The sequence below is a fragment of the Oncorhynchus masou genome, chromosome 31 (genome assembly GCF_036934945.1).
Source record: "Oncorhynchus masou masou isolate Uvic2021 chromosome 31, UVic_Omas_1.1, whole genome shotgun sequence".
NCBI classification, from domain to species: Eukaryota; Metazoa; Chordata; class Actinopteri; order Salmoniformes; family Salmonidae; genus Oncorhynchus; species Oncorhynchus masou.
In genome coordinates, this window is record NC_088242.1 from 28094011 (window position 1) to 28108514 (window position 14504).

Sequence of the window (14504 nt, forward strand, 5' to 3'; positions counted from 1 at the left end):
ACAGTAGAGACAGAAACCGAGAGGAGAGAGAACAGTAGAGACAGAAACGGAGATGAGAGAGAGAGAGAGAACAGTAGAGATAGAAAAGGAGGAGAGAGAGAGAGAGAGAGACAAAAACACCCCGCAGAGACCCCGGACAGCAACACAATTAGACCCAACCAAATCATGAGAAAACAAAAAGATAATTACTTAACACATTAGAAAGAATTAACAAAAAGAACAGTAAACTAGAATGCTACTTGGCCCTAAACAGAGAGGACACGGTGGCAGAATACATGACCACTGTGACTGACCTAAACTTAACGAAAGCTTTGACTATGTACAGACTAAGTGAGCATAGCCTTGCTATTGAGAAAGGCCGCCGTAGACAGACCTGGCTCTCAAGAGAAGACAGGCTATGTGCACACTGCCCTGCACTTCTTAGCCTCCTGCCAAATAAGTGACAATATTAGAGACACATATTTCCCTCAGGTTACACAGATCCACAAAGAATTCGAAAACAAACCCAATTTTGATAAACTCTCATATCTACTAGGTGAAATACCAGTGTGCCATCACAGCAGCACGGGTTGTGACCTGTTCCCACAAGAAAAGGGCAACCAGTGAAGAACAGACACCATTGTAAATACAACACATATTTATGCTTATTCATTTTCCCTTTTGTACTTTCACTATTTGCACATCGTTACAATACTGTGTATTTATACATATGACATTTGAAATGTCTTTATTCTTTTGGAACCTCTGAGTGTAATGTTTACTGTTAATTTTTATTGTTTATTTTACTTTTGTTTATTATCTACTTCACTTGCTTTGGCAATGTTAACATGTACGTTTCCCATGCCAATAAAGCCCTTGAATTGAGAGAGTGTGTGTAAGTACAGGTGGGATGATGTTTACTACAAGTGCCCTTGTGCTTGACAACACAGACAGGACAAACTGGTCATAAAAACAGCTCTCTTCTGGGGGCACTTTGGCCCGGGACACCTTTTTGGAAGAACATTTTGGGTACAGTCTCTCTCTTTGAGGTCTTTCTGCTGTTGGTCCTACAACAGAGGCGTTTTGTCCCGGCAAGGGCAGAGAGGGAAAGGGAAGTTATTATCATCACGGGAATCCAGCCACATAATGGAAACTGGAAATGAATATAGCACACTCTCCAGATCCTTTGACCTCTAACCGAAACAAGGACACATAGACAGACACAGAGAGAAAAAAAAAAATATATATATATATATATAACACACACAAGACAGAAAAAGTCTGCTTCATGTGCAACAGCTCACAGAATCTAACAAAGCTCCTATTTTAGAGATCCAGTGCCGTGTCATTTCAAATCAAAGTTTATTTGTCATGTACGCATATGTTAAAGCAGCAGCAGTGAAATGCATGTTTCTGGCCCTAGCAGTGCAATAAATGTAACAGTACAACACTAATACACTAATTATTTTTTTTAAAGAACAAAAAAAAAAAAAGAAACATGAGGTGAAGAAATATCCGGGACACAAATACAAGGTGTGTATAGACAGTATGGACAATATACAGGGCCTTTCAGAAAGTATTCACAACTCTTTACTTACACATTTTGTTACGTTACAGCCTGAATTTAAAACTAAATTGAGATTTTGTGTCACTGATCGACACACAATACCCCATAATATCAAAGTGGAATTTGTCAGTAGAACATTTCAGAAATGTAAAGCTGAAATGCCATGTAACCCCATTGTTATGGCAAACTTAAATCATGTAAAGTTCAGGAGTCAAAAATGTGTCTCAACAAAATAATAAAGTTGCATGGACTCATTCAGTGTTCAATAATAGGCGTTTTTGAATAACCCCACACATACAATTACGTGTAAGGTCCGTCACTCGAGAAGTGAATTTCATGCACACGTTCAACTACAAACACCAGGGAGGTTTCACTGGGTGGAAAGGGTCCATATCAGTGGATATCTTTACATTACCCCTTTTTTACATATATATTCTAGAGAATATAGACCATTCCCAATGCAGATTTTGAGTTCCTGTATAAAAGACACTTGTCCACACACTCAATCAAGCAGACTCCAACCTCTCCACAATGGCCAAGACCAGACAGCTGTGTAAGGACATCAGGGATAAAATTGTAGACCTGCACAAGGCTGGGATGGCTACAGGACAATAGGCAAGCAGCTTGGTGAGAAGGAAACAACTTAATTACTTTAAAATAATCCAATGTGATTTTCTGGATTTTTGTTTTAGATTCCGTCTCTCACAGTTGAAGTGTACCTATGATAAAAATTACAGACCTCTACATGCTTTGTAAGTAGGAAAACCTGCAAAATCGGCAGTGTATCAAATACTTGTTTTTCCACTGTATATGTCAGAGCGGCATTGGACTAAGATACAGTGGCATAGAATATATACACATATGAGATAAGTAATGAAAGATATGGAGACATTATTAAAGTGGCTAGTGTTTCATTTCCTTAAAGTTGCCAGTGACTCCTAATCTGTCTATAGGCAGTGACTCCTGAGGTGCTGACTTGCTGCACCCTCGACAACTACTGTGATTATTATTATTTGACCATGCTGGTCATTTATGAACATTTGAACATCTTGGCCATGTTCTGTTATAATCTCCAACCGGCACAGCCAGAAGAGGACTGGCCACCCATCATAGCCTGGTTCCTCTCTAGGTTTCTTCCTAGGTTTTGGCCTTTCTGGGGAGTTTTTCCTAGCCACCGTGCTTCTACACCTGCATTGCTTGCTGTTTAGGGTTTTAGGCTGGGTTTCTGTACAGCACTTTGAGATATCAGCTGATGTACGAAGGGCTATATAAATATATAAATAAATGTGATATTTCATTTGTTTTTTAAGCACTTCCTTACTGCTTTAGCACATGGCCACAGTGTGTTCCAATGAGAATTATCTAACGATGCCAAAAGAGTGTAAACAAAGAACAGTGCTGTTCAATGTGAAAGGTTATCTTTATTATAGAACAATGGGCAATTTAATACAGTAAATAGTTTGGGTTAACTTGGTGACAATGTTCAGAAAATACATTTTGGAAATTTGGTCAAAGTACTCCTTTTCTAAATATTTGTTTCCAAATGATTAATGTAGAGCAGGTGTTCCCAAACTGGGGGGTACGTGCATTGCTGTCGGGGTACGCCAGATAAAAATGGGATTCACATGTTTTATTTATTTAAAAAAAATTCTTCACATTTTTCAAACAGTTAATTTATATTTTCCAACGGGGCTATAGATTTGGGTGAGGTTTTTTTCTCCCCTGAGTAGCCTCATTTCACTACCAAAATTAAAATTCAACCAACTAGTGTTCAGCGAAATAACACAATGTCAAATACAGATAGCCTAGTAAAATAATTAACATCCAATCACATTAACCGTTACTCTCTCGTGGGAATTCCACTAACAGTCGGTATGTAGCCAAACGTAGCTGCTGCTCATTCTGTTTGCTCAAAAATTGATAAATGGTTAAAAAAAATTAAGGCCTGCATCCAGAGACACATACCAGCTCTACTGGTAGTACTGCTACTACCTACCAGCAGTACTACACCGGCACCTGACGACGACACAAGTTGTTCTGCCTCCTCGAGCACATCCAATGCTAGCATAAGTAATTCTACATTTGTTGTTAGCCCAGCTAGCACGGACACTGACAGTTGTGAATCTGATGCAGCCGAAGAGCTACTGCCCCCTTACCTGGGAAAGCACCCAACAGACAGGGACGTTGGACCATCGAAGAGGCGCAAATATGAATAGAACTACATTGATTTGGGGTTCACTTATATTGGGACAAGTGCCTTTCCTCAGCCAGTGTGTTATATGTGCAAAAGTACTCTCTCACAACTCTATGAAACGTTCACTCTTGTGCAGACATTTAGAAACAAAACATGGCAACATGCCAATTTGAAAAATAGGCCATGAGAGTTTTTGGAGCGAGAATTAAGACGGCTTTCGAGTAGTAAGACATGTATAAAAGCAACAGATAACATTAATAAGAAGTGGCTAGAAGAGTCTTATATGGTGAGCTACCGAGTGGCTAGGACAGGCAAGCCCCATACTATTGTGGAGGACTTAATTCTTCCTGCTGCCGTGGACATGGCTGGGACAATGCTGGGGGAAAGGCCCCCAAAAACTATACAGACAATGCCTTCATTAAACAACACTGTTTCACGACGCATCAGTGACATGGCAGGAGATGTTTTAAAACAATTACTGCTTCGCATACAAGACAGTGAATTCTACGCGTTACAGCTGGATGAGTCAACAGACGAGGCGGGCCTGGCACAGCTCCTGATATATGTCCGTTATGTTTATGGGTGGGTCAATTAAGGAAGACATCCTCTTCTGCAAACAGGACAATATATTTTTTAAGTACTGGACAGCTTTGTGACATCAAATGGACTTCGTGGTCAAGGTGTGCTGGTATTTGTACTGATGGCGCAAAAGCCATGACAGGGAGACATAGTGGAGTGGTAACACGTGTGAAAGCAGTTGCTTCCGACGCCACTTGGGTACACTGCAGCATCCACCGAAAGGCTCTTGCTGCCAAGGGAATGCCTGACAGCTTGAAAGACGTATTGGACACTACACTGAAATTGGTTAACTTTGTTAAAGCAAGGCCCCTGAACTCTTGTGTATTTTCTGCACTATGCAATGATATGGGCAGCAACCATGTAACACTTTTACAACATACAGAAGCTGGTTATCAAGGGACAAAGTATTGACAGTTTGTTTGTTTTTATTGAGAGACAAGCTTAAAATTCTCTTTACTGACCATAATTTGCACTTGTCTGACGTTGAGTTTCTCACATGACTGACCTGTCTGGGTGATGTTTTTTCTCGCCTGAAAGATCTGAATCTAGCATTACAGGGACTCTCCGCAACTATATTCAATGTGCGGGACAAAATTGAGGCTATGATTAAGAAGTTGGAGCTCTTCTCTGTCTGCATTAACAAGGACAACACACAGGTCTTTCCATCATGGTATGATTTTTGTGTGCAAATGAACTCAAGCTTACGGACAATGTCAAATGTGATATAGCGAAGCACCTGAGTGAGTTGCATGCGCAATTACGCAGATACTTTCCCGAAACGGACGACACAAACAACTGGATTCATTATACCCTTCATTCCCTGCCTCCAGTCCACTTACCGATATCTGAACAAGAGAGCATCATCGAAATTGCAACAAGCAGTTCTGTGAAAATTGAATTTAATCAGAAGCCACTGCCAGATTTCTGGATTGGGCTGCGCTCAGAGTATCCTGCCTTGGCAAATCGAGATGTTAAGACACTGATGTAACTACATGAGCGGATTCTCGGCCCTCACTCGAATGAAAACTAAATACAGCCAAAGACTGTGTGGAAAATAATTTAAGACAGACTTTCTCTCCAATACAATCCAACATTGCAGAGTTATGTGCCTCCTATCAAGCACACCCTTCTCATTAACAATTTTGGATGAACAAATAAGGTTTAATAAGTAAGATGGTTAAATAAAGAGCAAAATGATTGATTATTATTATTATTTGTGCCCTAGACCTACCTCTCTAAGATCAAGTTCAACTGAATGGGTTTAAAGGGGGTACAATCTCTGTACCACACATACACACAGTGCTGTAGTTGTACCTCTTTGTGGAAGCGTCTGTGTTCGCTGCGGCCCTGTCTGGCTCCAGTCCTCCCAGCCTCCTCCACCTCCATCCTCTCTGCATTCTCCAGCTCCAATGCCTCCAGCTTCTCTATCACCCCAGATCGACTAGAACACATATGGAACAAGGTTAAAAGGTCAGCGGTGAAGGCTAGAGGCCAGATGCCTTAAGTTAAACTTTTTTTGTGGATAAAAAAAAAAAAATCCTTCTCAGGTGGAGAAAATAGATTAACTTTATTGGATACTGTAGTTTTCCAGTGTGTGTGTGCGTAGCTGGTGGGTAAACGTTGCATAATTCACATTTATAGGTGAACATTACAATACACCGCTGCATGAAACTTGAGTAACAGACATGATGAATTTGAGAAGGACAGTTTAGGCTCATACTCCTTGTGACTGTCACCCCAACCTTTCTGTTCCAACTTCTGTAAACACACAGCACAGACATGCAGTGAAACGATAGATACACCGGCAGCTGTGACGTATTCCTCCCTTACGTCTTCCTTTCTACCCTCGGTTTATGAGGAGCGAGAGTCGCTTGGAAATATATATATATATTTAAAAAAATTGTGTGCCCTTATTAGGGGAATCTTCGGCGGTAGCTGGCTTCCTTACAAGGCAACGAGTGAGGGAGAGAGAGAAAAGAAGAAATTGCGAGAAAGAGAGGACGAGGTATTTTCAGTCACATGACTGTTTGCACCCCACCAGCCAGTGAAGGAGCCGAGTGGCAGTGTGTGTGTGTTTGTATTTGTGTGCAATAACTCTGGAATAGAGTGCTAGTTGGCTGCTGGGGTCCAAAATGGCAGTGTTCCGAAATTAAACAAAATGGACCAATTTTTATCAGTCTACTGGACATTCCTGATCTCTTCCTTGCCCTCTCGTTAAGCTCTTCCTCTCAGGCCTGGTTTTGGATGAGGGGATGAGGTGGGTGGGTGGGTGTGGTGTGGGTGTGTCTGCTTAACCTCTTGACCCTTTCCTAGAACAGGAGTCAGGAGTCAGCGAATGGAAAGTACAAAGCCTGTTTATTATTCAGTGTGTTTATGCTGAAAAACCACAGGGGGAAAAAAACACAGGGAAAGGTAATTATTACAGTTGAAGTCAGAAGTTTATAAACACTAAGGTTGGAGTCATTAAAACTCGTTTTCAACCACTCCACACATTTCTTGTTGTTAACTTCTCTAGGGTAGGGGGTAGCCTTTGGAATTTTGGATGAAAAGCATACCCAAATTAAACAGCTTTCTACTCAGGCCCAGAAGATAGGATATGCATATAATTAGTAGATTTGCATAGAAAACTCTAGTTTCCAAAACTGTTAAAATAATGTCTGAGTATAACAGAACTGATTTGGCAGGCGAAAACATCAGAAAAATCCATTCAGGAAGTAGGATTTTTTGTTGTGTAGTTTTCTATTCAATGTCACTACCGTATCCATTGACCTCGGACTCCAATTGCAGTTCCTAGGCTTTCCACTATATGTCAACAGTCTTTAGAAATTGTTTCAGGCTTGTATTCTGAAAAATGAGAGAGCAGTCTGAATGAGTGGACCCGGCCGTGTCACAGAGCTTTTTCATGCGCGCGACCAGAGAGAGTGCCTTTCTTGTTTACCTTTTATATTGACAACGTTATTGTCCGGTTGAAATATTATAGATTATTTAGGCTAAAAACAACCTGACGATTGAATATAAACATTGTTTGACATGTTTCTATGAACTTTACAGATACAATTTGGATTCTTTGTCTGCCTGTTGGGACTGCGTTTGAGCCTGTGGATTACTGAAGAAAATGCGAACAAAACTGAGGTTTTCGGATATAAAGAGAGACTTTATCGAACAAAAGGAACATTTATTGAATAAATTAATGTCTTCTGAGTGCAAACATATGAAGATCATCAAAAGGATTAATTTAATCTCTATTTCTGACTTGTGTAACTCTTCTACTTGGCCAGTTAGTTTGTAATGATTTGTCTGCTGGGCGATGTTCTAAAAATAATCGTACGGTCTGCTTTCTCCGTAAAGCATTTTTGAAATCTGACACCGTGATTCTATTCACAAGAAGTTCATATTTAAACCAATGTAAAATAGTTGTATCTTTTCTGAATTTTAAATGAGTATTTCTGTATTTTAATTTTTGCAAAAATTGTTTGCAGACAGATTATTTCACGTATAATTCACTGTATCACAATTCCAGTGGGTCAGAACATTACATACACTAAGTTGACTGTGCCTTTAAAACAGCTTGGAAAATTCCAGAAACGATGTCATGGCTTTAGAAGCTTCGTATAGGCTAATTGACACCATTTGAGTCAATTGGAGGTGTACCTGTGGATATATTTCAAGGCCTACCTTCACAGTCAGTGCCTCTTTGCTTGACATCATGGGAAAATCAAAAGAAATCAGCAAAGACTTCAGAAAAACAATTATAGACGACCAGAAGTCTGGTTCATCCTTGGCAGCAATTTCTCAAATGTCTGAAGGTACCACGTTCATCTGTACAAACAATAGTACGCATAAACACCATTTGACCACACAGCCGTTATACCACTCAGGAAGGAGACGCATTCTGTCTCCTAGAGATTAACTTACTTTGGTACGAAAAGTGCAAATCAATCACAGAACAGCAGCAAAGGAACTTGTGGAGATAGTGGAGGAAACAGGTACAAAAGGTATCTATATCCACAATAAAACAAGTCCTATATCGACATAACCTGAAAGGCTGCTCAGCAAGGAAGAAGCTATTGCTCCAAAACCACCATAAAAAAGCCAGACTACGGTTTGCAACTGCACATGGGGACAAAGATCGTACTTTTTGGAGAAATACCCTCTGGTCTGATGAAACAAAAATAGAACTGTTTGGCCATAATGACCATTGTTATGTTTGGAGGAAAAAGGGGGATGCTTGCAAGCCAAAGAACACCATCCCTGAAGCACGGGGTGGCAGCATCATGTTGTGGGGGTGCTTTACTGCAGGAGGGACTGGTGCACTTCACAAAATAGATGGCATCATGAGGAAAGAACAGTATGTGGATATATTGAAGCAACATCTCAAGACATCAATCAGGAAGTTAAAGCTTGGTCGCAAATGGGTCTTCCAAATGGACAATGACCCCAAGCATGCTTCCAAAGTTGTGGCAAAACGGCTTAAGGTCAACAAAGTCAAGGTATTGGAGTGGCCATCACAAAGCCCTGACCTCAATCCTATAGAACATTTGTGGGCAGAACTGAAAAAGCTTGTGCGAGCAAGGAGGCCTACCAACCTGATTCATTTACACCAGCTCTGTCAGGAGGAATGGGCCAAAATTCACCCAACTTGTTTGACCCAAGTTAAACAATTTAAAGGCAATGCTACCAAATACTAATTGAGTGTATGTAAACGTCTGACCCACTAGGAATGTGATGAAAGAAATAAAAGCTGAAATAAAATCATTCTCTAATATTATTCTGACATTTCACATTCTTAAAATAAAGTGGTGATCCTAACTGACCTAAGACAGGGAATCAACTGTACATACATAACTCCTATGAGAAGTATAACGGAACTATGGAACGCAGAGATTTGTCGATTTCAGACTGTTTGGATTTCACCAAACACAGCCTTTTCCTCTTGGTCTGAGTGTGTGTGTGCATCACAAGGCTGTGTGTATGTGTTTAGAAGCAGAGACCGTGTGTGTTGCTGCATCATTGGAATCTCTACTGATGTCCTTCCAGGCCAGAGTGCCTGCTGGTCTGTAACCTGGCAGTCAGACAGCAGAGTTCACTAACCTGGTTTACCAGCCTATACAAGTACCTGATTAACAGCTAAGGCTTTACCTTGATAAATATATCCTAGGTAAGAAACGGTCACTGAAGTCTGGAACCTTCTTTTATTCTCATTAGACTGACCTCTTTGGTCTGAACGTGGGCCTTTCTTTTTTGTCTCTCTGGACTAAGACAGAACAGACATGCAAACAGATGGACAGACAGACAGACTTGCCTCCTTTCGGGACTGAACACGGCCTCTTTCTCCTCACCAGGACTCCTCACTCGACTCCTCTTCTCTGCCTTCCTGGCCTCGGCCTCCAGCCTCCTGGACCGTGGCATATCATTGTGCCCGCCGTGGCCTAGCCCTAACCGCCCCGCCGGGTGGCTCTCTGTGCTGGTTACCGTGCTGCCGCTGGCATCAGAGTCCAATGAGCTAACAGAGCCACTGATGTGGGAGCCGTTGGACAGCAGGGAGCTGCCGGAGGGGAAAGGGTCGCTGGGGACCGGGGAGAGGCAGCGGGGCACCCCGCCCAGACTGGAGCAGGAGCCCGTGGGAGACAGGAGGTCGTGGTGGGGGAGCGGGACTGAGCCGTGGAGAGGGAGGCCGCTACGGTCCACCTCGTCACCGTTGACTGAGCCGGCATCTGAGCCCCGACCCACGGAACCACAGTCACCTGGAAGAGGGAGGGGGTGGAGGGTCAAAGATGGTGAAGGATAGATGAGAACAGTAGAAAATTCTTACCATCTCTAAATTCTAATGTTATAATATTTTACAGCTGTGTAGCTTGCTAACACCATTACAATCCTATCAGATTGCCATATATGGGTCTTTCTATAAATAATGGGGCCAATGTGTGACATTGGGATAACTTCAAAATGGTTTGAAACAAAAAATAAAAATAAAGTTTTTTTTTTTATGTAGTTCCACAAGTGTACTTAGAGGAATATATGCAAATAGGCCCCCAAATCCACCTATACATCCTTTAAGCAGGGTTCATACAGACATTGGCAAGTCAAATTCAAGGACTCTCAGGTACTTTTTCACCTCTACGGGATTGGTGTCCCCCCGCGGGACGGTTGAGCTAACATAGGCTAATGTGATTACCATGAGGTTGTAAGTAACAAAAACATTTCCCAGGACATAGACATATCTGATATGGGCAGAAATCTTAACATTTGAAAGCTCTCAATTAACATTTAAGGACCTCAATGTTAAACAACTGTATAATTTATATCTTCATATTCATCTTTTGCACATCTACCATTCCAGTGTTTAAATTGCTATATTGTAATTACTTTGCCACCATGGCCTATTTATTGCCTTAACTCCCTCATCTTACCTCATTTGCACTCACTGTACATAGACTTTTGTTTTCTTTTGTTCTGCTGTATTATTGACTACGTTTTCTTCATTCCATGTGTAACTCTGTGTTGTTGTCAAACTGCTACGATTTATCTTGGCCAGGTCGCAGTTGCAAATGAGAACTTGTTCTCAACTAGCCTACCTGGTTAAATAAAAAGGTAAAACAAATTTTTTAAATATAATTGGACATATAGGGCTTCATATAGAACCCCCCCACTAAAAAGCATTCAAAAAGTATATATTTTATAAAATTATTATTACATGTGAAATAAATTGGATGCATGCCGATTTTTCTATAGCCTATGTGGCCGATGCAGGTACACAGAATAAAGCCAGGAATAGCAGTACCATTAATCTCACCCATCACTGTTTTTATAATGAGAAAGTGTCCAAAAACCAGGTTCCTTTTTGTAATGGAAGGATTTGTATGGAAAGCCAAGCTGAAGCCAGCATTAGATGTTATTGTCCTCATAATAACAGCACATGGTTTTACCGCAAACGAGTAGTGCAACTAGGCTTGAGCGGTATCCAGATTGTCATAACTTCATACTGACCTTGTGCCATACCACGATATTAGGTAATACCGGCACTGAACACAACGGGCGCCGTTTTCAAACCCCACTGATACTCGGTAATCCAAAGGTTAGCAATGCTAACAGGTTTGTGTAGAATCCCATAGAGAATGCTAACTAGATGCTAATGAGTGCCTTGCGAACAATTTGTACAGTTTCTGATTTAAAACTATAGAAGTATACAAGCAACTCAAAATGCTACTCAGTTTGCTGCACACACAAAACAAATATTAGCCATCAAGGCTCTTGACCTTGAACGGGATTTTCTGCTGTTACCAAGCAAATTCTTGATTTAGGAAGAAGCTACTAAATTAGCAAACCAAATGCACGACTGCATAGCAATTAACACATTTTAGACATTTAACTTAATAGTTATCTAGCTGGCAAACTTTTAGTTGTGAATTCCATACTGTAATTAGATCACCTGACGTATGTTGCACAACAGTGAGTGACTCAATGCTCCGGTCCCTTGTCCTGTAAACAAACACCACGTGACATGTGACTGGGGACTACCAAAAGCTTCATAATAATGTGCCAAGTGAAATGAAGAACGCAATGCTCTTTATCTCCTAATGTATTGCACTAGTTGACTGCAGGTAATTTACATTAAAAAAAGCTATGAATATTCCAATTGATTAAAAACTTAAAAGAAATTGTTTTAACGGTATTGACCATGCGGTGGCTTTTTCCAAATACGCGATATTTCACCCAAACCGAAGTGCAACCCCCTTCAGTTGAAGCCGCTGGAAACAAAAGTGGCCAAATCTCTCACAAACAGACAAAAAATTGAATTACTGATAATAATAATAAAGGAGTAGGAGAACTTATAAATTGTCTACAATAATTAGAAGGCCTTTTCAAGCACCAAATGTATGAAATGTCAGATTTTCAAGGAAGGCCTATTCCAGTACTTGAAGTTCTGAGCTCCAAATTCAAGTAGGTTACTTCAAGTCCCTTGTAACATGGAAACCAAAATGTATGTCATGTTATTTCATTACCAGATCATAGTGTGAAGTAGCCCGCTAGGCTGTCATTATATCCAGAATATTTCTTCAGAATAGCGTTGGGTGTTGCGCAATAGTCTATCCTACACAATTGTGCACAGTAGACAGTGTCCAATCTGAGGCACAAAAATATATGAAAACATGAACTCATTAACTTGATGCATTATCTGTTAAATCTAACGACACCCTGCTGTAAATCAAGCAGACAGATCAACATCAATTCACATGGGATATTAGACCCAACGTGGATCCAGGCACAACGTTCTTCACGTGGATCCAGGCACAACGTTCTTCACCGATGTAACAAATGAGACACCAAAATATTCTGGACATTCCTCGCCAATACCTTTTTTTCCAGAACCTGTTGTTGTTGTTGCATCACATGCACTGTCACAGCAGCTGTTCGTCACTGACTGTCATTCAGAAAATTCCTTCCTGGATCAGATGATGATGTGTGAAAATATCTTGGCGTAATTATACAGCTCGATACCAAATGCGCTTCCAACAAGTATTATGTATAATTATTAAAATAACCACGTTAATGACAGTATCGATTTAGGTTGTAAGTATCAAGGTAAGGTGACTCTTTTGGTTAAAAGCATTCCATTTTGCAATCGCATACATTTTGGGGGATTTGTGTGCCCATGAAAAACGGTTTTCACCTCGTATCATAAGGAGAAACAAAATGATCCGTAGTTGCACTACATTTCTGAGATCTCTATACAAAAAACAGTTTGACAGCTAGATCCAGGATTCTTACAGGTTTGAAGTGCAATGTCTAATTTAACCGATTAATGCTTAATGGAAAATATAACGACAACTTACACGCCCATACATACAAAGACAAAAAAGTCATGTTTTATGTCTCATGATTTTGGACAAAGTCATCACGACAAGCATGATAATGGGTTAAGCATAGGTTTTAAATCAACTAGTGAATTTTATTGAGTGCCCTCCGTAATTATTGGGGGAAATTTGTTGGATGCATTTGCTGTTTGTTTAGGTTGATTTTCAGATTATTTTGTGCCCAGTAGAAATTAATAGTAAATAATGTATTGTTTCATTTGAGTCACTTTTATTGTAAATAAAAATAGAATGTTTCTAAACACTTCTACATTCATGTGGATGTTACCATGACCACAGGTAATCCTGAATTAATTGTGAATAATGATGAGTGAGAAAGATAGACGCACAAATATCATACCCCCAAGACATGCCAACCTCTCACCATTACAACAACAGGGGAGGTTAGCATTTTATCATCTGTAACTTTCTCACAAATCATTATTCACGATTAATTTAGGCTTATCCATAAATCGCCTCTCGAGTGGCGCAGCGGTCTAATGATTGGCCCAGAGTCATCTGGGTTAGGAGGGGGTTTGGCCAGCCGGGATTTCCTTGTCCCATCGCGCTCTAGCGACTCCTTGTGGCGGGCCGGGGACCTGCAAGCTGACCTCGGATGCCAGCTGGACAGTGTTTCCTCCGACACATTGGTGCAGCTAGCTTCCGGGTTAAGCGAGAAATGTTTGAAGAAGCAGTGCAGCTTGGCAGGGTTGTGTTTCGGAGAACACATGGCTCTCGACCTTCGCCTCTCCCGAGTCCATACCGGAATTGCAGCGATGGGACAAGACTAACTACCAATTGGATATCACAAAAAAAGTGGTAAAGGTTCTTATTTTTTGGTAGCATCCACATTAATGTAGAAGTGTTTAGAAACATGCTATTCTTATTTACAATAAAAGTGACTCCAAAATGAAACAATACATCATTTAGCATTAATTTCTATTGGGCACAAAATTATCTGGAAAAACAAACAGCAAATGCATCCAACAAATTTTCCCCAATAATTTCAGAGGGCACTCAATACAATTCACTAGTTGATTTAAAATCTATGCTTAACCCATTATCATGGTTGGTGTCTTGACAGATTTGTCCAAAATCGTGTGACCTAAAACATTACTTTTCCGTTCTTGCATTTATGGCAGTGTAAGTTGTCGTTATATCATATAAATGTTTACTAGTTGAATATGCATTTAAGTGAATTTATCCCAATACCTTTGTTCCCTTAAAACAGGGGGACTATATACAAAAAATGCTGTAATTTCATCCGATATGGATGAAAATACCCTCAAATTAAAGCTGACATTCTGCTCTTTAACATCATAGTCATTGTTTC

At 40.5% G+C, this 14504-nt stretch overlaps 1 protein-coding gene across 3 annotated transcripts in view; it reads right to left on the reverse strand.

The window, feature by feature from the left end:
* mprip (myosin phosphatase Rho interacting protein) overlaps positions 1-14504 on the reverse strand; it is a 66582-nt gene that overhangs the window by 26784 nt on the left and 25294 nt on the right. For all 3 annotated transcript variants that reach the window (XM_064950604.1, XM_064950605.1, XM_064950606.1), the window contains exons 6-7: positions 9622-10063; positions 5634-5760 (exon numbers count right to left, since the gene is read on the reverse strand). In XM_064950604.1, coding sequence (XP_064806676.1) covers positions 5634-5760; positions 9622-10063 — 569 coding nt within the window. The remainder of the gene's footprint in view (positions 1-5633; positions 5761-9621; positions 10064-14504) is intronic.